The 23969-nt window shown below is 34.8% G+C and overlaps 2 protein-coding genes and 1 non-coding gene across 4 annotated transcripts in view; 2 read left to right on the top strand and 1 right to left on the bottom strand.

Moving 5' to 3' along the window:
- LOC113504502 (cerebellar degeneration-related protein 2-like) overlaps nucleotides 1-23969 on the top strand; it is a 91159-nt gene that overhangs the window by 11678 nt on the left and 55512 nt on the right. The window lies entirely within an intron of this gene.
- Trnav-cac lies at nucleotides 14958-15030 on the top strand. Its single transcript has one exon. It is a non-coding gene; the product is annotated as a tRNA-Val (tRNA).
- LOC113504510 (four-domain proteases inhibitor-like) lies at nucleotides 21150-22704 on the bottom strand. Of its 2 annotated transcripts, none has more exons than XM_026886842.1 (3): nucleotides 22403-22704; nucleotides 21981-22062; nucleotides 21150-21558 (listed from the first exon to the last, which is right to left on the bottom strand). In XM_026886842.1, exons 2-3 carry the CDS (start codon nucleotides 22054-22056, stop codon nucleotides 21170-21172), a joined length of 465 nt encoding a protein of 154 aa, XP_026742643.1. In that variant the 5' UTR covers nucleotides 22057-22062; nucleotides 22403-22704; the 3' UTR covers nucleotides 21150-21169. The 2 variants fall into 2 exon arrangements, with proteins under 2 accessions (XP_026742643.1, XP_026742644.1); XM_026886843.1 differs by having other exon boundaries at nucleotides 22510-22703.

Genomic DNA, 23969 nt, shown 5'->3' with positions numbered 1-23969 from the left:
TAACTGCAACAATCCTAAAGAGCCCATAGAAAGCGCTCTCCACAATTAAGGAAAAGGAGACTACTTATTGATATTTGTAATAGTGTGCCGGTGTAATAACAGTGGAAGGAGGGTATGAAATACATTTCCGGACGATTACCTCTAAGTATTGAGTGTTAGTAGATCGGTCTGTATGTTTGCCGCTTGGTCATTAGGTCAATTTGCTCATTTTCGTTGGCTTTTACTCGACTCTCAGAATTACTTTGCAGCCGTCATTAGCAGTTTTTCTGGTCGCATAAAGATCATTATTGTTGTGCACTCATATGCGTTTTTGTTCTTATTTTAATTCTTAATAGAAATTTACACTGGTAAGTGCTGAGGTGTAACTGGAAATCGATTTTTGATACGATGCTGTGATAGATAAGAAAGTTCTGTCCGATACGCGTTATTTGGTTGTTAATATTTCATGACAGAGGCTTTTTTCTATGTACATTTTCTACATCAAACATACAGTCCTCAAATTAAAGTACATAAAAACAAACTCTACCAAGTTTACCCAGCTGAACAAATCCTAACCCATTTCCTCCACCAGCAATACTAATAGCAAAGTTCGACGTTCAACAGAAACCTATTGGAGTTTTTACAATATATTGTTTAAGTTTAGTTCCAACATTGTTTAAACATTTGTCACGCAACCGGCCGTAGGTGGTCTCCACAAGTCACCTAGCTCTTTGCACTTATGTTTTATTCATACACTTGCTAGTTTCTGTATGATCAGCTGCCAAACAAATGACTGCGTTGGTTTTCCGGGTGAAATTCTATTCTATTATATTGCTATTGAATGTACGTGGAGATGTGAGTGTTATTTGTTGGGTTTTGACACCCTGGGGGCCTGGACAAAAGGAGTTTGGTTTCAAATTGCAAATGTAAGGGAAAGACATTCCTGTTCGACAAGTGATGTTTCTTGGACCAGTCAGTTCAGTATAGGCTACGCTCGGAACAATGTAGCTTATATAATATAGGGTCTGTAGCTTCGGCATGTGAAGGAAAGGGGTTGCGGAGATTTCAGACTATACATGCAAAACCTGTAGGTATATTTACCGTAGTTAAAGTCATAGGGGGCAAAATTAAAATTCCATAAGTAAACTGTAAAAAATCATTTATTTAAATTTTGTAGCGAGAACTATCAACTTCATATTGTTAAGAACAAAATGTTTTGTACATCAAGGTTTAGTTGTGACAGACGTTTTTTGGTTAAGTATGTAGGAAATATAACAAAGAACACATATCATTGAACTTCTTCATATGAAAGAGTTATTCAAGAACGTGAAAATTATGCTTAAAATCATCTGGCTCCACAGCAGAAGGAGAAATTTTCTACGTTTTGATTCAGAATATTACAAAAACTTAGATATTGTTTTTCTCTCTTTTCTACACAATTATCGAGAACAAAGAACTGATCTTAAATAACAACTATTCGAGTGGACAGTCTGTTGTAAAAGCAATATGAGATTGAATTAAACTCTGAATATACAATCTATTGGCTTATGAGTCTCCACGCTTCGGCAGTTTAAGTTTTTTTTTCAAGTCTGCCTCATTGCTATAAGATAACGTTACATTTGCGGCATTATGTAAGTAATATTATTTAAATAAGTATAAGTATTAAAAATACGCTAGCTTTACTTTTAATACTTTGCTACCTATTTATTACACCACGAATAAATCTATTGCAGTTTAATGTAAAAGTAATTTCATTTTAATATTCTGGAAAAAACTTTATTGAAACTGAAAATGTATTTTTTTAATGAGTTTTGATGTATTTCAAATTGCAAAATTGCGACTCACTTTTTTTATTAGAAGTAATATAGTCTTTAATCAGTAGTTTAATTGTCTTTCAGGAGTCTGACGATCTAGCTTTTAAATTTAGATTAACTTAATTAAATAAAATAACAATATGTTTTACTATTATCTGAATCGTAAATGATCAACAAATCGAAACTTAATTATAGAAAAGCATTCTTTTTATATTAATCAAATAAATGCCTGGTATGAAATGAATATAAAACATAAAAAGCGAGCAATTCATAGCAATGTTTTTAATTTAATTATACTTTGATTACTTGAATTATTCATAACTTGCCTCTAATACTTTTTCTTGACGTGTTTTCATAGTGATTTAATCATATTGAATCATATCTTCGAAACCGGATTTAAAGAGAGTGATTATAACCTTGCATCAGTTCATCTTTAAAACTATACAATAGGGGCTTAAACTTGCAAGTTACACGCGGAAACGACTCAAAACGTGTAAAAACAACATGCTTATTAAATTGTATTGCATGTTTCCTTTTTTTGTTTAATTGGTGTTGATATCAATGGGAATAGAAGCTCTGAATTTACGAGGACCTCCAGAGATTTGCAAAATGAGTCTTGAATTAATTGTTAAGCCTTAAACACCTCTATAAGACATTCCACAACTTCCAAACAGCGCCATCTAGTCTCAACAACCGACAAACATACATTACAGCAAGACTCAGAAGAAATAATCGTGTTCATTATACAAACATTTGTCCTGGGTGGGAATCGAACCCTTAAATCCACTTGACCAACAGGCCAGCCAGAGTTTTCGGAGGCAGTAAGAACAGAATTTGTCGATTTGAAGGCTAAAATAAACGTTACATAACAAATGACAGTCGATATTCTTAAGTATCAAAGTTGTTTGCTATCGCGAGCCACATATTACTATTACGATAGATAGACGGTAATATTTCTAAATAGATCAAATAACGGATTACGAATTATATTGACTCGGATTCAGCAAGGAATTGGGCGTGTGATGTATTATACAGAATAAATACGGGTACGTTTTAAGAGAAGACTAAGCATTTTTAAGGTTCCCCACCCAAAAGGTAAAAAGGCACCCTATTTTTTTACTAACATTCTGCTGTCTGTCCGTATTGATGTCAGCACAACAGAAATATTCATAGATTATGTATATCTCTTGTTGTCGAACAACATATATAATTAATAAGATTGAGGTTAAGCAAAAAAGATTAATTCATAAATGTGATGGGTGACTATCAACATATATTGCAAATTTGGCCTATTTGTACGGAACCCTCAGTCGAGATTCCGATTCGGACTTAACCGGTTTTGTTGTGCTCCAGCTATCCACATTATGCTATGAATTTTTATAAACATCTTGTTATTTGTATTAATTAAAACTTACTGGAGCTGAAATAGTTAGCAGTTAATTCAGTTCGGCTGTTTTCATTTGAAACAGTCTTGTTTACGGTACTAGTTTCTGAACATTCAACATAATTTTTTATGATATTTTGACGGATTTGTTCACAATTTGTTCACTTTTCAAAATATATTCATTACTTACCAAATGTTTTTACGAACTATATTCTGAAATCCGAAAAGACAGCCTAAATAAATCGTTATTACAAGTTTACTCATCTTTAAGTAACGAGCTCGTTAAATTTTAGTGCTCAAGTTGTTACACACTGTTTGTCGTCTAGTGAGGCCAAGTAGGTCAAAGCTCCGTTTTTCAGTTACAAAAGAGGTTTTAACGCGCATAAAAACTTTGCGGCCAGTATCGAACAAGAGCTTATGTAACCTTCATGGTAACAAAAAGGTTGAATGTATTATGTTGGAGTTCACACATAAATCTCATCATGGCTGGGTCACCGAATATCAAACGAGCCACATATCGCATCACATTTACGCTACAAATAGATCCTATTGTCTTCGAAGTGTGATACGTACTTCACAAAAACCCCTCGGTCATTCTTTTGTTTATATGCCTATTGTTCTAGTTTTTAAATGTCCTTTCCCATGTTTTGCGTAACTCGAACCTTTTTAGTTCTATACTCGTGAGAGCAGCTGGGTTCGTGCGCCATCACCCGAGACCTGCGGAGAGCGGAGATGTCAATGGCCAAGCAATATTTAGCCCCTACCATGTAACGTGGATACGATTCATAGCGATAAATGGCTTTTCTTCTGGTTTTTGTATTGCAGATTAAACTCATTATGGATACCCTTTGGACTGTTAATAGACTTATACAGACAACTATTCTTTTTTCCACCATGATTGTAAAATAAACACTTATTATGCGAGAAAAGTTAAAAGCTCTCTCAATTTTACTTTTTTGCCAAGTTTGAAATAAGATGTAAGAACTGTTTTGTATTTTGTCTATTTGTTCTATCTATTCATGTTTAGAGTTGGCCAATGAATCTTTTTGTAATAGACTTTATAAAACCAGTCTCTGGCATTTGACATACGTGTTTAGCTCGACTTGTTTTGGACTAAATCGAGGCCCTTAACGTTCTCTCGAGCGAGGTCACCGGCCTGTGTTTATTTAAGGTTTTATCTGCAATCAACTTTCGATCTCTTTATTTTTATTTATAACTAAGTAACGGTAAATATTTATTCAGATTGTTGTCACATAGTAGTGGTACAGGAGACAGGCAGGATGCGGCGGGAGTTATAACAGGTCGCTGCGCCCGCGCATGTAAGCGACACCTTGCTAATCGCGGACCGCATTCCGCTCTATTGCCATTGCTATCTCATCCACCTCGCTGTGTGACCAACGATTCCTATTGTTGTGATAATCTATTCTGATTTTCATACTTTGTATAAAAGGAAAACAAATGAAAATCACACACGTAGTACTGATTTTCATTTTTTTCTCTTACCAAATCATTAGATACGCATAATGAAACGAGGATTGGGAAAGGCCACTATGCACTATAAGTATTATTTAGTCTCTTCCTCAATAAAGCTAAACCATGAGCAAGCATTTCGTGACATTACAGACCATTTTTCCCACCTGGAAGAATGTACTGTTCCATCAAGAACTAAATGTAATTCTAGCTAATTAAACCCTAGATCTACATGCTATTTAGGATTCTGACAAATGACATATGTGAGCGATACCTTGCAGTTAAAGTACCCGAGAAAACTACAACTGGTCGCAGAGAAAGTTGTGAAAAAGAAAAAAGGCCGCAATAAAAAGGTGCGAAACAACTGACGATTGCTAAGTCAATTCAGGAAGAGTATTTAGAACAAGACTTACGTGATTATCCAGGCAACACCCAAGCACCTAAACGAACAACCCGGATCTTCGCACTAACATAAACCGCCGACCACCCAGGTGCTACCACTAAAACTCCCAACACCTCTATCTCAAAGATGTAAAGTCGATTTTCGTAATTACTTAGTACAAACTTATGTGGTTTACTGTACTAAACGTTACATGTTTCAGGATCAAAGTTCATGATGTTATTAGGTAAAATCTAATCGTGTAAGATGTTTATCGTCATTTTATGTGCTGTGGGAAGTTTTGCTAAGTGATCACGACTACGGCGATGTGTCATGTTGGGTAATGATTCTCATGTTTTAGAGTATAATGTTACTTTATACTGGTCGGCAATTAATGTGCTAAAAAGTTCTATCTTTAATGTTATATTGATGCGGATTGAAAGATGACTTTAATGGGAAGATGCTGATTAGAGACTACGCAAGTTTCTGCGAGATTTGCAAGTAAAAGGTGTCCTAGTAATCGAATAACGGAATAATAAATATTATTTTTTAAATTCTATCGATTTTTTTATACTTGTAGTAATTTATAACAGAAAACATATATACAATTAAAGGGAACACTATCTCACCCTATTTAGAATGCAGATTATATATGCATACCAATGTCACCTGCATATATCACCCGAAAACTTCCGTGACATCTAACACCAAAGATCACGCCTAAACAGGTATTTCATGTATTTTCCCACAGAGAACTATGTCGCATAAACATAAATCATTATAGCCAAATACTGGCATGTTGTTAGGCAATTAATTATTTACTCGTATATATCTAATTTACATAGTTATTGCTGTGATCCACGCAATAATTGAAATATTGTGGATGTTTTATTCGTTACTGCGATTGATAAAATTATTATTGCATCCTACTGCTCACCACTCACTTAAGCAGGTTTCTTTTACTGCTCCCGTACTTAAGGAATTTAAACATTGTGTTTCAAAAACATTCAAATCACATGCACTCCCAGACTCAGAACAAGCATTCGTGGATAAAACAAATGCTTGTCCACCGCGGGGATGGAACCTTTTGTCTATCCATCTTGTTTTTTTTTTTTTCAAAATTTCTCATGTATTTTCCTTGCTTATCTTTTTGTCTCCCCTTTCAAGGGAACTGGTGAACAAAATATATTTTCGAACACCTCTACATATTTCAGTACAATTCCGTCGTATGCTTCAAGACGCTAAATCCAGCCACTAAACAAGTGGTGGGTAGATTTCGCAGTTCCTTTGTGGATTCTGGTTGACACAAGTTCCAATAACATGCTACATGTGGCGAAAATGTCCAATTTTAAAAATTACAACAATATTGGTGGTAAGTCTTCGGACAACGACAGTGGAGGAGTTAGGTTTAGTTAGTATTTTTGTAATAATGTAACGGTCAAAACCCAATATATATGTAGCTTGACGTCAATTTATTTTCACTTGTTTTTAACGGCTTCCATCCCTGATGGTGGATAGGGATTTAATAAATGACTAGTCGATAAGTAATTTACAATTTCTTCGTTCTTTCCGAATCCAAGGATTATCTGAGCTGGTGTTGTCAACTACAATATCCAAAATTCCCATATATGGTTATGACTAGAGGAATAAGAATTTAACACAATTAGTAGCGCCTTTAAAATTGTTTAAATATAAGGTAAAAGTTAGGCATCATAGATTACCCTCTAATAGACACCGCATGTTGGGGCATTTAGGTCATGTGAGAAGTTCACCAAGTTTTGATTAATTTCACGCACTTGTAGCGCGGGGAACAACTAGTGCAATTCAATTAGTAGGCTTAACATCGTGCAGGGCTCGATTTAGATTCCAGCCAGAGCCGCGCACAGCATGCGCTAGCGATCGCATGGCTCTGGCTTAGGCAGTAGAAGGGGCCCGGGGTTGTTTTTAGTCAGTGAGAGTCCGACTGTTCCCATGCCGTGCCTTCGGCATGGGTTGAAGTCATTAGCGTTTAACACCGGAAAGAAGGGGTACGTTTTAGGTGCCATATTTTATTAATCCTGATGAATAAACATTTAATTCTCGTAATCTACCTAACATGCGGAATCTATTAGAAGGTTATCTAGCTCAGCATACAATGCTGTATGGTAAACAATCAAATTATATTTGTATACTCTTTTTTCTTCAATTTATGACTATCTATGATCAACCTAACTTACTTGTGTATATTTATAACATTCTTATTGTCTACATTGTTATCTACTTTTATCTTTTTCTTTTTATGCCCGGAACCAATGGTAATAGTGTTTTCGTTGACAGCCTCATTGTGTATTTTTATTTTTTCCTGTCCTGATTCTGCTGTTTCTTCAGTCTCTCTTGTTTCCTCTGTTTCTTCTGTTTCTTGTTTCGGTTTCTTTTTCTTTGGGGTCGGCTTTCTCTCTTTTGGATTCTTTCTTTTTGGCTTTCTAGTTACCTCCTCAGACGATTCGTCTGTACTTTTCGATATAATTAATATATCAGTGGTAACATTATGATGAGGAACTATGACTTCTCTATGCACTTTTATTTCTTCACTTGTACTGCTTATGCTGTCGCTTATGCAGACTCCCTGGTGAGCTACGCTTAATTGAGGATTCCTTATTATTGCAGCTTGGAGATCGCAGTATGTATCGTAAGTAACTCCGTTCGTGCCGCAGAAATATGTTCTTGCTTTTTTCCAGGGACAGAAAATCCTGCCATCATAAGCTGATGTAAATGAGAGGAATAAAGTAACTGAAAAATAAAAATGTTACTGTCATATATTTGCGATAAAATTTTTGGGGTGATTTAAGCATGATTCTGAATGAATATTTATGTGGGAAAATTTCAGTTTTATATACATTTGTGATATTTTAGATTCATTGTTAATTGTTCTAAAATTGTCGTGAAAAGGACTATCATTCAAAAGATAATATTCATGGCAATGCCACAAACGTGTTTTTTTTTAATATGCTCTGATGGCGTTTGTAACAGAATTAAATACAAAACTAAAAGAAAATATGTTTTAATCCAACTTACTTGCATAAATAATCATCACGTCCGATCGATTCCGTATTATTTCCAACATATGTATCAAGTTAATAATCCTGTAATTCTGTAAATGTATGGAACTAATCGCAACGAACAGGAGATAAAATTATATTCGCCGCATTTACATAAAACCTATTAAGGTTTTGTTGTTTTAACAAATTTCGTAAATAATAATGATGTTTTATGATACTTTTTATGGCAAACGGTAACAAAACATGCAAATACAAGTTTAAAATACTGATCGTTTGTTAAATGGCCCATGTTATGTCATTTGAATAATCCAAAATATATAGGCACTCCGTACTTTGGGAAGTTTAAGTAAGACTTAATTCTTCTTTGGTCATGTTGGCTTTACGGTTCATGGGACTGTGGGAGTAAAAGACAGAATAGTTCTGGGTGCCTCCCACCACCTTATAAGGCAATTGCAGTTATAGATGCAAACCGCTGCTCTATGTCATGTTGCGAGCCAGATTGCTTCCACAACTGCGAAGGCCTTACTTTAAAAGATGGTAGTAGGCTCCTTGCCTCGATTTGTAAGTATATTTTGAGCCCTTATTTTTCCGGGTGGGAAATCAGCAAACGCCTCCTTCTGCGTTCCTGATACTTCCTTTGCCCTGTGTCTACCGGCCACGCGGTAACCCTGATGGACTATCCCGCTGGCCCGTTTACGTCAGCCCCAATGGGATGCACAGAGCTTGCTGTCATCTCTTTGACACTCTCCCCAGTGGAACAAGGGATATTTAATTCCGTTTACGTACACAAAACCAAACACGGGAAAAATAGTTAAAAAGAGATTATTTTACTGTTTATCATTACCTAATAGATACACAGCTTAGTTGATCGCTGTAGACTGTGGGAATGTAAGATAAATATCACTTGTTTTGACGTTGAGATACATTCTCAAGAATGAGTGATGTGTGATCCGATGGTTATGACATGCGAACGTACTTACTACACTGGTAAACGAATAGTTAAATGCAAGTGAAGGATTGCTATTGTAACCAACCACACATATGTATGTACCTACTGGTCAGTGGTATAAAATTAAACAGCATATTATTTAAGACCTTGTTTTAAACTTTGTTTAACAAAAAAGGTTTGATTCGATTTGAATTTGGAATTATTGTTTTTTTTTTATACAAGTGTTAAGTTCTATGTGTGAATAATTATAACCCTTTTTGGAGTCATGCAAGTAATTGAATGTAATTGAACGTAACGTCTAATATGGCTTGATCGAATGTAGGTGTTTTTTATTAACATTTTAAAACTCAGTCAAAGTTAAGATAAATGAAGATAAATAAGTAAATTAAGTATATGTATCAATTCAACAAGCTCTTCTCGAATACTTTAAAACGTTAGACGAAATTCACATAAATGTAATAGTTTATTTATTTACTTTTGAATACGTGATTTTTTTTCTTTGTAGAGGTTGATGACATTTCGTAGATATCCAAAAATACCAGAATGAGAACACAATAGACAAATAAAAAATAAGTTATGTGGGCCATTGGCCTTACGCCCAAAACGCTATCGCTAACGCTTAGGTTCGGTGAGATCCTTAATCATACAATGAGGTCGCATTGACCATGATCTTCAGGATTCTATGACAATAAATGTTTTTAGCAAATGGCTAGTTTTTACCCTCGACTTCGCCTCGGATTTCGTTTCCAGTACAATTTTACCAACCCCTCTTGCCAAATTAAATCGTTAACGCCAGTTAATAACACCAAAATTTATGAATTTGTATGGAAATTACATTTATTTTCGTTTAAGTTACGTGACCTGCCATCCCCATCCACCCGATTTCTCCTGTTTTTTTTTTTTTTGGATAGAGGATTGGTCTTTACAACACACAAACATCTCAAATAAAAAACTTGCAAAAAGGTTGTCAAACTATGAAACCAAAACTTTTTAAATTACAAAATTAATTTAATTAAACGAATTATTCCAAAAATTAATATGTGAGTCATCATTAAATTATCCAGAAGTAAAATTAAATACCCTCGGTCTTCTTTTATTTTCTGCTGGATTGAAGTAGTAAGGGTTCGCGTCAGGATTCCGCCATCTCGTGTCCTTCGCCACTTCTATTTTGGCCTTTTTGGTTTGAACACTCCTGTATCTGTGGTTTATTACATGATACACCACTGTCGATAATGTAGACTGCACGGTTAGAGAAACTGAAAAGTTCAAATCGACAGCTTAGTATATGATATAAGTATTACTTGACTGTAAAAATCATAATCTTAGGTCTATCAACAGCCTTCAATGACACCCCGTCGTTGGGCGATTTACAAACCGGAATTATTTTCATAAAAAGTTTTTATATGTATTTAATTTTAAGCCACTTAATAAACAAATAAGATTGATCATACAACATTTGCAACATTTTAACTACACTGTTTAAACATACAATAATATTTGTATCACATTTAATACACAGGATAACTTAACGGGAAGAAATCTTATGTACCTATCAGCCAATAGCAAGGCGTTCATTAATCGAAAAGGAATCATGTAGTTTTGAACCGTCTTCTTTCTATTCCGGCCGATATTTATTTGAATACAATCCAATACACACAAAAACCAGGCTTCATATAAAGGTTAATTAAAATTTATGATGATGTAAACACAACACTATTAATAATAATTGGTATCGATGTTTAGCGTGTGAGAAATTAACTAAAAAACTATCTCACCTATTGTCAAAATCAAGATCCACGCCACGCAACACATAGTTCACAGCGAAGCCGCAATAACTGTTTTATTAACAAAAGCGTTGATTAACCGTGACTAATGAAAGTGTATTTTCATCGATACATTAATTAAAAATAGCTAAAGCTTGTTTTTTTAGTCGGCTGAGTATTAAACGTCCGTTATAATAAATAGGTGTTTATATGACTTAGTTTATTAACAGAATATACGGTGTTTAGTTTGAATTCGACGAGATCTTTTTGTATTTGAATCTCTACGTGTAAGAGATATTTGAGAGATACTCAAATATCTACAGCAAAGGATAGTACAGTTTTAACGCCATCTTAAGATCAAGAAGAGGATTTATTTTTTATAAAAGTTTTTTCGAAAATCTTTTCATTTTTCGGATCTTTTTTCAGCCCAACCGCAAGCAAATCGTATGAATTTGCGAAAGTGACATTTGAACTATTCATATAATTCGATTTTGAAAGTATCCAAGAATAATCTCTGGGAGTGAAGATTATTTAGTGAACTGAAAACTACTCCGTTGGCACAGCGACCCAAAATGAGCTGATACGGGGGAGCGCCACCTCATCTTCGGCCACTTCTCGCCCGTCATCGGCATGAAGCGCCCGAAGGTCCGCCTCGACTGTATTACTGAATACTGTTTCAGATTTTCATTCATTGAATTTATTAATTTAGTAGGTACCTATTGTTCTTAAATTATAAAGCTTAATATCGTAGGGAGTAAACTGAATGGACTTCGATCTCTAGAACTTTGCTTCCCGACATACTGTCTACCAGAGAATGGGTACTGATAAAATGTCACTAGTATCCGTTTATCGAGTTTAAAGTCTTGTCAGACGATACAACTATAATAGTACACTTGCGGATTTCTTTACTCATTGTAATAAGTATTTAAATTCATTCAGTATCGCTGTTTCAATAATGTTCAAGTACTACTTGCTCTAGGCGCTTTATACTTCACGCTGCCATCCCAAAGGAGGGTCCTTTGTGACGTCAGCGTATCAGCGCAACCTAGTACGTTATATAGTTATAATAATATATTCTGAAGTAAATTTTAAGTTATGAATTAGGTTAATCATCACTCAGAACGTGTATATAGCAAGTAAGGTGATCAAACTGTTCTAATCATAATAATAATATCCAGATGTTGGCCTGCACGGTGGTGAGTGTCACTAGACACTAGCCACCTACATATTGTTTAGTCTTACTCTCGGTGCAGTATCCGATTCGACCGGAGAGACCAGCAAGATCACACATTTTACGTGTCTTTTGAACCATAGAGTCCACTAGGACATATCTCAGCTTCGCAGCTTAGCTTGTTTAGCACACTTATTATTAGAGCTGGTAGAAAACCCTTACCGATTTCCTTTTCCTTGGAGAAGGCGAAGAAATGTTTCGGTTTCATACAGGGCAAAACCCCCGTAATGCTTTTAGAATCCCTATAATTGAGGACCAAACGGTAATTTCTTCGCAGCTATCGGCAAAAACATGTCTCGTCATCAAACGCAACCAAGTACAAAGTTCGAGTTAAATTCAAACCAATTTTTTTTATATCGTTGTTAGTTAAGTCATTTAAACATTATTATCAAATTGGGTTACAATCACATGAATGTCATACAAAGCCTAAATAAAATAAAGTTGCCGTGACCGTGTCTAAGTGAGTTACATAAACGTTATTGAATAATTTGAATAGTTGACAATACTTCAATAGGTAAGTTGGTAACTATATAAGAGATTATATGTAACTTGATGAATGAATGTTAAACGAGTTATTTCCATCTTATATAATATAATTTAAATAACTATGTAGTACGACAATTACTGCATCGAGCGGAAATTAATGCCAAAAATATCAACAGGAATTTGGTTTCTGGCTAGACTTTACATCCGATCTAGAATTATAACAACTAAAGAAAAATGTATTCACATTAAAATAGCGATGAACTTCATATTTTTTTATTTGTAAATCCAGAAAAAAAGGTTGTCGTTACGCGGTTGAAAGAATAATCTTGTGAAAATAAGGCCGACCATAAATGGACGACAAATCGACCTGTCATGTTTTAGAAATATAAATAAATCTCAAAAAGACGACATAAGACAAGATTTTGCAGTTGTTTTTCTGTTTCATTGTATTTTTACTTCCCGGTCTTTAAACCCTTCAGGCCTTTGTCTGGCCGAAGCCTCAATCCCAAGTCATTCCTGTGATTTTTTCTCGCCGAATGTTTCTTTGAATGCTTTCGATGTTTCGTTTCCATGTATGGGATAAATAAAGCAAATAATACTGAAAACAGAAAATAAATTGACATTAATTTAAATGTTGACTATTTATTATTGTTAATCTGACATTATTCTATTATTTGTTGATGAAATGAACGACTATACAACTGAAACATCAAAAAAGTACATAACAGTCAATATTTTAATCTTTTTCTTAGTGTTAATGCAATACAGGTACACATCGTAATTTTCTACTTCAAAATTGCTTCCTTCACGTTAAATCACTGAACATAATAATCTATTTTCAACATATGAAAATGTTGGTTTTGTCTAGTTTCATAAAACAAAATAATAATAATAATTCACGTACCAATCAACAAAAACCAAAACTGAGTACCGAACCGCATGATTGACTAATCCTTTTTAACACTTTAATTTCATTTATATCGCCAAAGAAAATACAATTAAAATTTACACCTTGTCATTAAAATTTCAATATGGTGACAAAGAAATAATCAGTATTTTAATTAGAAAACTGATTTAGTTGCGTGTATACATATTTTTATTTGAAGTTTTCCACACATCCACTCTGAATCTAAATATATATTTTTAATTGATTTTCGGAGTTAGCATTAAAAATGACGTAAGTTCGGTCTTAATACTATACACACACGGAACGGATAGCTGAATGGTTGACGCCAAACCCACTGAGCGCGCAAAAAAGTCTGGGTGTCTTTGTGAATGTGACTTGAATGTTTTTGAAACCCCCCGCGACACAAAGATCCTAATATAGGATCTTATACAGATTATTTACGTCAATAAGAGGAAGCTGTTAAAATAAAAAAGGCTTACAAAAATAGAAAACACTGAAACGAGATGCCGTTCCACGTCGCGTAATGCGCCTTCTCGCTCTCACAACTTACTTCAAAAGCCGGTGGTCACCATGTTAGGTACTGTTTAGCTTCATCGATATTTATGTGAACCTTGAATGACGGCAATATCTCTTAGCAATGTAATAAGCTCTTTATTTCTGCCATAGCTCTGGGATCGTAGAACTAACTTAAGGTATATTTGTTCCCCGACTATACGGAGAGGGTCATGATATCTTCACACTATCTTCTTTAGAGGAGGAAGCGGATACAGTCAGAATCTTACTGAATACTCCAGTACCGCCGTACTACGTATGCTCAGTTTGGTCAGTGCGTGATGAAATGCAGCGCATTGCCACATAAACGAATCTAAACATAATTAGAAAAGTATTCCACAACTTCATGTAGCGCCCTCTAGTCTCAGACTAAGCAAAGCTTGTATTAAAAGTACTAGACAACTGATAAACATACTGAAATATTTCTAATTACATGCATAACATAGATAAATTGCACCCAGACACAGAACAAATTATCGTGCTCATCACACAAACATTTGTCTTGGATAGTAATCGAACCCAAAAGCTCTGGTATAGCAGTTAGTGTCACTAACTATAAGACCAACAGACAGTCGTAGTATTATTATCGTGCCTATGCATGATAGGTTTCATCTAGACCTTGAATAATTAGTATCTACCTAAGTCATTAAACCTATCATAAATTTAATCGCAGTATCTTACTCGTAATTATAGTTTCTAATGAACAGACTTTTAATGGTATGTTTCTGCTATTGGATGGTATAATCTTAATTAAACCGTGTAATTCTCGAATAGTTATTTTTAAGAAAGTTAAACACCTGACTAGCTTTTAATCAAGTTTTATAAAGGGTTAAACTTGCTAGCTGTGTTCTAGTTCCCTTCACTTGGTACTCACGCACATAATTGAAAATATAATCTTTAAATTCATCATTTTACTGCCAAGTCAAAAAAATCAGAACATTTTCATTACTATTAGGTGGGAAAAATATTCAGTAACCAATAAACTATTTCACCTCTGTCAAACACGTTTCCGTAGTGTAGTGGTTATCACGTGTGCTTCACACGCACAAGGTCCCCGGTTCGATCCCGGGCGGAAACATTCATCTTCATCAGTTACATTTTTACACATGATAAGTAACTTGTAACAATGTTTTTGCTTAAAATGTTATATTTTTCAGTTGTGGCGTTCATTTTCTTTTCATATTTTTTTCCACCAAATTTTAATTGGAAGCAATATCATTGACACGGTGTTAAATAAAAAAGTTTAGCATTTATAACAGCTTAAGCACAGTCAACACAATAGTCAGTCTAGTGTCGCTTTTTCACGAAATTGGTACTGTACACTGCATGCTTTTGCAGGGGCTAACGAACTATTTATATAACAAAAATATTTTATCTTAGATAAGGCCATGTTCTAGTTTTAAATGAGGCTTTGAGAGCTCAAAATATATGTTTATATATCTGAATGGCCAGTATCTCTTACTCGGACGATGTATATTATTTTAATATATTACTTAAAAACCTATTGGAATATTGGATAGTTTGAACTAGAAACATAGTGAACAGTCAACTAAATATATTAAATACGATACGATAATTGATGGACAATTAATCGTTTTCTTTGACTTTATTTTCAAGGGTAGCAATACTTTCTAGGTCTGATAAGGTTAAAATAGAATCGCAAAAATATTTGTAAAGTTTAGTCCAAACTGTCAGACATCTCTCCTTGAGCAGGCATATGAAAAATTGTTAACTACCTAAATGATGATGCTAATTTAACTATTTTAGCCAAGTGTAACTATACCTTAGAATCAAGGGTTTCATGGGGATACCGCCGTTGATAAATTCACGCGAACATGTACGTAATGACTTGACGCGTTGACCAGGTTGCACTGGCCCATTTTAAAAGCTAGTTTGAAAGTCAGTGAAAAATTCGATAATTTTAATAGCATCCTTATTACAATGGTTTTACGGGCTGTAGGAGCTTGCTTATCTGCTCCTCATTTTCACTTTAGCAGGTTTCGACGATGTGCCATAGGCCCCAAAGGCGGCCAGCCGTAGGGTATCACTGATTTTATTTTCGCTTGGACACTCTTTTCTCCTTCTTCTATTTTTCCCAGTATGGAACCTGCCGTTACTGTAAATAGATGAATCGTGTCAATTATTAAGGGGGTCGTAAGTTACCTAAGACTTTCTTTGGTATTTAAAAAAAAAGGAAATATAATATCGATTTTTTTTTAAAGACGAAGAGAATTGATTGCGTTCTATTTTTTCTTTTCATTCTAATTTTGAATTCTGCCAGCAGTAGAACATCTTTTGTAGCGGATGGTTTATTTTTATTTCTGTGAAAAGCCGTTTAGTGATTGCAGAAGAAATAAAACTATTGCGTGTTTTAACACATTTATTCAGCAGAATAAGAGTGGATACAGTAAAATGAAAATGAAGCAGTTGGAAGTGTCTCTAAACTTATTGCGAAAGCATATTAGATATTGGAGTAAAATGTTGGTAATGTAATCCCAAATTGCTTACAGATAGGACCTTGTCGCATTAAAAGTAAATTACTTCATCAAAAAGGTTTGTCAATTTACGTCATCAAAAGAAGGCCAGGTGTGTGGGCAATTTGCGGGAATTATACATTATCTGGGTACTTGAGATCAGACTAATAAATTAATGTCATTCGCAACACTTGCAATGCACGTAGAGCTTATGTTTACTATACAAGGGACTAAAAGACTAGGGATAGAAAACTAGGTTCTAAAGTTGGTTAATAATATTTTTAAGACGTATAGGCTATTTAGTAATCTGTGGTATGGGGTATTAAAATATGCGTAACGGCCAATAGTGTTTGTGGCTTCAGAAATTTGTTAAAAGTACAGATTACAATAAATCTAAGAATAAGAAAGGTAGGAAGAAAGAAATCCCTTAAATTATAAAATTAACAAGAAATACAACTCATGGATCTTAGAATAATATGTTAAACTTCATATTATATGTAAATCTTCCGTTTAGAGCAATTGTATTAAATTTTCATGTCCGACTAAATATAGAAATTCATTTGCAGGTTTCCATTCACCTATTGAAAAATACCAATGTATTAATAATGAACGACCTTTAGAAAGTTTTTTTGGTTTTTGAATAGCATTCTTAATTTAAAAATATTGGTACCTGGTAACATATTAAATTCAAATAGAAAATTACGTTACATTGTATTCATTATAATTTAAATTTAGAAACAGCAGTAACTAAACGTCAAGAGCCGAAAAAAAAGAATAGGTAATTTGAATTTTGTTTTTTTTAACCGATAAAAGAGGTTACCACCATATCAAACGGTTGTAAAAATCGTAGCTAGTGTTATACTCTACATCATTATCTTCATCAATGTGTTTATACTGACCGGTACAGCTTCCTTCGTGCAATACTTGTAGGTCAGTGTCGTCCAGTCTCGCCCAGATCAACGTGCACATTGTCTCGTATGTCTTCCCATCGTTGCCACATATCGGACCTCTTTCGTCACATCCAGTCTGTCGGGCACAACTCCATGGTATGCTTATTAGTATTAACAGTCCTGCTGATAACAAATATGTAATTATAATTAAAAGTTTTACGAAAAAAAAACAGTTTTGTATAATACCTTACGCCTATTCGCTCGGCTGTAAATTGTAGGTTTGCCAATGTCATATCAATTAATTTATATTTGTGTGCTGTCTTGTTTTATTTCTGCCCAAAAATTATAATATTTTCACCACATACTTATGTAGCTTACTTACTTAGTGTACTCACCAGTAAATGCCTTGCTAATCATCACAAATAGCTAAACACTGCGTAAAACGTTGACTATTAATTTTACGCACTCAAATCCAAACCCTTTTTCTTCTAAATGGCGCGAGTGTTGCCATGATCACGCGTGTAAGAAGTGGCAATAAATAATTAATTACTCACCAAAAAGTAACATTATAATGGAAATGACCGAGTCGTATCAATAACTGTTTTGTTCAAATTATATAAAATGCTTCATCGAGGTAATTATTGATTACAGTAAGCATGTAACAATTTAAATCAATTTTGTGAGCTATTAGTTTCTCACGTTATCGTTGAGAAACTGAACACGTCCATTTAAATAAGATTTACAATAATTTGTGCAATAAAAACGTTGATCAACTTCTGATTTGCTAGCAGCCATATTTCCAAGCCTTTAATAAAAAAAAATCAATGCGAACAAACAGGACTTCTTAATTCAAATTGTCAAACTTTTTTTTAATTTGTTGGAATTTGGGTCATGGCGTGAATGAATTCATCTACATTGCAAGTAAAAAATATGAATACATAGCATTATCTTCCTATAACATTAGCTGCAATCGTCACGTACATTGTGAAGTGTCGCTCGCAGACATGTAATGTCTTAATGATAGCTCTAGATGATCATGTAAACGCTCATCTGTTTATCAAGTCTTTCCTTCCGTATTTAATAGCCTTCCGATCTATTACGTCATATTTGTTTATTGTTAAAGGCATGGGAATAGGAGTTACAATCTATGTACATCCGAGTTGTTGAGGTCACCACGCCAAAACTCACTGTGCGCGACGTATCGCGGATTCGATCCCCGCTTAAGTCAAATATTTGTGCCGCAAATGCTTGTCCAGAGTCAAGGTGTCTTTCAGCATGTGACTTGTAGTGAAACCCTTTTACCACGTTTATTGCAAACAAACTGACAAAATGAGTGAACTGCAGAAGAAAGACACCGTTCCACGAAGTGTAAAAAGCCGTTTTATCTAAAGAAGGGGTACTACACCCTCTCTTCTAAATTCAAATCCAGCGCGAAATGTTTTTTATTTCTCTCTCTTTATAGTCAGCATATAAGTTGCCAGTATTTCAAAGAAACATAATAAAACCTCAAACGATCAATTCAGTTCCAAGAAGGTACGACAGCAATATTTACGACATTACGAATTCTCACTTCGGGCAAGCAAGTCTATATTTCACTTACTAGAATCATCTCTTAGTAAATCGAAGTTGTTCGTCGAACTCGATACGAACATAAATCATCTAAAGGATAATACCGCTGATTGATCTGATAAATCGCTTTGAACTCGCTCGTAATATATGATAAGATGTCGGATTGTCCGTCTTTGCATTACATAAGCGGTGATAAGCGGTCAAGAGTATTATGGAATCGATGGATGTTGTTGGTTATAAGAAGTTAAGGTAGAGAATATTGGTATAACTAAAATATAACGCAATTCAATTCTAGTGCATTTATTTTATTCTACTATACTTTTAACTATTATGTGTTAGTAACTTTTTCTGTAACTGGAAACAAATGAATATTCATTTAATTTGTAGTAGATAACAAATACTTAATGCTCTTCTTATTATATCATCACACAAATAGCTTATAAGGTGAAAGGTGTTTAAAAAGATTAAATAATCTTAGCTTCATTAAAACCATACTTAATTTGGACCAAAGAAAGAGATACTCCCATTATCACGTAATCTCTTCAAACTCCAATCCATACTATGTATGTTGTGGTTAGCACAAATAACTAGCCATTCAGAAACATTTACTAAGTTCGTACAAAGCTGTTACATCAGTTGGGTCGTCATGAGTAATGCGATACTTCCATAAGGTATACCTTTCAAATAATAGATTGGCGGGTAACAGGCTGGCGTCATGTGGCGAGGGATCGGGTTCCTCAAAACGGAACGAAGCCACACTCAAGCCTACAAACACTGATGAACGATATTGCAACAGTTCTAGTAATAATTAGATCCTTAATTTGCAAGACTTTTAAGCCACTGCAACTGGTTCGCTAGTCAAATCTTTCTACACCTACACTTAAAAAATACACCCAGTCTCCTTACGAGGATTAGCTGCTCTGGTGATCTATGTGCGTTCAAAGTAGTAAATTAAGACCTAACGTTTGATCCTGATGATTTGAAGGCTTGAAAAAAACCCTGAAAGTTTATGATAAGGCAATTAACTAAAAATGTGGGATCTTAGACAAAGCTAGACTATAATGGTTCGCAATAACAATTGAATAATATACTTAAGCATTTGCATTCTGGCTCAAGATAATCACGTCTCAAAAGACACGGAAGGTGGTGAGATGATTTGCACAACGGAAGCCAAAGCACACGCCACTACATCTCAACTAGATCGCTCGTCAAAATAACCAGTCAGCACAATCAGTAAAACATGAGCTCTCTGAAGATTGTTATTTCATAGAGAGATGAGGATGAGGCAGACTTTAGAAAGGTCAAGTGATATTGGTTGATGTAAATTGAAATATTGCATGTCTTACTTAATCAACGATGGTATAAACTCGATACACCAAAGTACTTATCAACGCACGTTAAAAGATATGATGATTTTATTTGAGTGGCCGTTAAAAAATAATATGAATATGCATTACCTCTCGAGTTATATTATTTTTAATTTATTTGAAAGTTTAAATAAACGTTTCTCGAGTATCAAGATGAGCAGTTTAACATTTTGAGTGTAATATGCAAAACAGATGATTTTAAGACCGCAAATTGTAGAGCTCGATATTTATAAATGATCCTCATCTACTTTTTTCTTTCTTCATAACAGAATAATGAATCGAGATGCAATCATTAATATAATTCGATTTAACTGCTTGAGGAGAATAAAGTCGGCGATATTAGCTTCAAACCTTACCAAGCAAATGTTCTCTTTAGTGTTTCCGAGGAAAATGTCACGTATCATGTTAAAGTCTTGTAAAATCGACAAATAATGGATGCGGTAGTAAGTGGACACTAGCGGGCAGTTGCGGCGAGGCTGCTAGGCGACTGTATCAAATAGGGTGAAATCAGCGAGGCCGGCGCTATCACACAGGCATGCGGCAGGTTGTCTCGACATGCTCGCGCAGGTTGTATAGCAGTACAAGCACCTTTTCCGGTATTTGATCGAATAATCGTGTAGTTACGGTACCGGCGCCTGCGCAGGCCACTGGTCGTGCCGCCTTGCCGCCATCGCCACGGTATTTAGGGCCCTCAAGCCCGGTACAGCAGCGTCTTGGCTGTGAATGGACATTCCTTGTCTATCGCTGTGTCAAACGAACATTATGTTACCTGGAAGTTGTGACACCGATTTCAATTACTGTTACATGTGACTAATCTTTTGAGTTTAGATTACTTCTTAGTGAAACTTACCATTTTGACTCCTTGTTTAAGAATTTATGTTATTGAAATGAAACTGCTTAAGATACTAGCTTAGAATTTATTTACCTACAATTACAAATGGGTTTAAGTCATTTTCTGCGGAATCCAGTTTCGATTCGTCATACAGTGGTGTCAAACATTGGCCAACGTGGAGGATTTTGAGATCTTTGTTCACTTTCACACCGTGTTCGTACATGCAGAGGTTGGCGTATGTGACCATGTCTGTGCCACATATTGGGTCCCACTTTTCGTTGCAGTAGTCGTTGCAGGGCTGAAGGAGAGCTACGTCTAAGGAGTCATCGATGAGTCTAGCGGCTTCTAGTTCACACATCGATGGGTATGTGGAGCCGTCGTTCCCGCACACTGGGCCGATCATTTGGTAGCTTAGTGGACAAAATGACGATACTGATCTCTGGCCGAATGTGAGTACAAAAGTCGCAATGGTAACTGCAACAAATATAAAAATTCTGACTAAAAATGACAATAAAAAAGAGATAAAATGGGCATCACATTTTGCATCTGATTGGCGTGTTGCTGGATAATAACCTCTAAAAACATTTTCATGTAAAATGTTGCCACAATAAAATGCCTTAAACCTACAATAAAGGCTGTTTTTTGGCTAAGGTGTAAATTTAGTTTCAGAGCTATTACATGTAGAGTTCGAAAGTTTGCTCTACATGTCATCTGTCAGGTGAAAAATTCACGCACTATACACAACTTTCGGTCAAATTTGAGCAAATTAAATATTTGTTAAATATATTATTTAAATATAAAAAAATAATCGTGGAAGAGAACTTGGGAAACACACATTAAATCACTGAATTCACATAATTATGAAAACCTTAAATAAAATGAAAACTTTCACTCACTCGTTGTCTGTAGAACTGTTTCTATTGATGTGGAGCGCCGCATGACTGGTCTGTGAATACTGGCAGGCAGCGACATTTCAGCCTATTTATAAATATTCCATGAATAGCCATTGTTTTTTTTAATAATCCATAGTTAGGAAATGTTATTATGTTTTTGGTTATAGTAAACCAAATTTGAATGCATGACATAATTAGTCGGTAATTTCGTGTTTTCATTTTTATGAATATTTAGAGGATCGAAAGTAGGCATTTTAGTTCGAGAAAATGGTAAGGAACAGACGCTTTGTACTTTCTATTAGTTAATTAGGTAACAAATTCTAAATTCTTATTATTTCAATCAGATTGGCCTCCACACTCTATAAAAACTCTGCCGAAACTCGTTTACCATCCTTAGCATTACAAAATCACTTACAAACACTCACTTGACTCCAAAAAACTGTCTTTCGTGCTGGAATTGGAACTTTAAGACCTTTGACTTGACAGTCCAGGCTATATATAGGTACTATGCTATAAAGGTATTGCAACTGACAAGATATTTCCCGCGTCTAAATCAGCTGTTAAATAATATGAATTATTTTCTCGCTTCGGAACAGATAACAGTTACCAATTCATAAAGGTGTCACTCGAATTTATTTAGTGCCTCACCTATCACGATCGGCGAGATTTTCTAGTTCCCTACTAGAGTGCAGTGAACCTATACCGGACGTTATTAAAATGGAATTCAAGACAAGTGTTTTGAGAATAAATCTCTTATAAGGTAATACAATATTGTTTTCGTGAGAAAAGTTACAAGATTTGTTTTGAGTTACACTTAGAACCATTCTGTAAATTCTTCTGTCTACCATTTTCCCAAGCTATGTAAAAGTATTTTATAAATAACAAATGTTTTTTATAACAATCGGATGAAATATTTTACCTATTTAGATGATGTGACATACAAGAATATTTGGAATATTCGGATTATTTGATCACAACTATAATTAAACTGTTTATTGAAAATGTTGAATTACCAATAACTCTCCAAGGAATCGAGAAATTGCTTTTATTTATAAGTTGTTTGCGTCAGAATTTGAAGTAAAACCAATTTATGTCAAGACTAACAATACTTGTCCTTTTGTTAATCTTCTCTAGTTATACCTCATCAACAACTTTAATTACGTCCATTTGTCTTAAAGCCGCATATTCTGAGATCCACTTCGGAATCCCATGAGCCTTAACCGGTTGCATTACTTTCCATCTATACATGGCTATACATAACTACACCAGCAGTCATCAGCGTCACTATAACGAATGTTACGTCATTTATATATATAGTGTACAGTCGCACTCAAAACTCACTAGTCAGAGAAAATAAACATCCCTTTTTAGTCGAACTGATCAAGAGTCAAATTGAATCCTTGTGTCGCGGTTGGGTTTCACAAACATTCAAGTAACATGCACAAAGTCTCCCAGACTCAGGACTAGCACTAATGAATCACACAAATGCTTGTCCTACGCGGGGATCGAAACCGAAGCGCTCTCTGGGTTTGGCTTGGTCACTCGGCTATCCGTGCAGTCAAATTTCTAAATACAACTTTAAACATGAGATCAAGCACAATAACTATTTACTAACAATCTTATAAAAATCAGTATACAAATAAAAGCCGACTAAAAACCACAATAATGATTCAGAAAAAAATATACCAGTCAGAATATAGACATATACAAAACACGAACAGGTACAAATATTCGCGCAAGAATATTCTTTCCAGTGGACCACTTTACAACTTTAATTAATCCTCCATACAAACATTTTGTACTCAGCTGTACACAAGTATACACCCTTTTAAAACTCCTTCATAATGATTAACCAGTTTAAGTCAGCATTCGCGAGTCCATACTCAGCTTTATTATAATACGTTAAATATTATACAACGGTTGTGACCGCGGCCTTTAAAGGCCATGTCTTATCGTTTACATGAAGTTTATTACGAAATAAGCGATCACGAG

Source organism: Trichoplusia ni, chromosome 22 (genome assembly GCF_003590095.1).
Source record: "Trichoplusia ni isolate ovarian cell line Hi5 chromosome 22, tn1, whole genome shotgun sequence".
NCBI classification, from domain to species: Eukaryota; Metazoa; Arthropoda; class Insecta; order Lepidoptera; family Noctuidae; genus Trichoplusia; species Trichoplusia ni.
This window is presented reverse-complemented; position numbering and strand designations above follow the sequence as displayed.

What these genes read in the sequence shown, in the direction of transcription:
- LOC113504510 (XM_026886842.1), bottom strand. Translation starts at nt 22,056, where the DNA reads ATGTCGCTGCCTGCCAGTATTCACAGACCAGTCATGCGGCGCTCCACA. An exon ending in AACAGTTCTACAGACAACGA is followed by an intron (nt 21,559 to 21,980) that starts GTGAGTGAAAGT and finishes TATTTGTTGCAG; the next exon opens with TTACCATTGCGACTTTTGTA.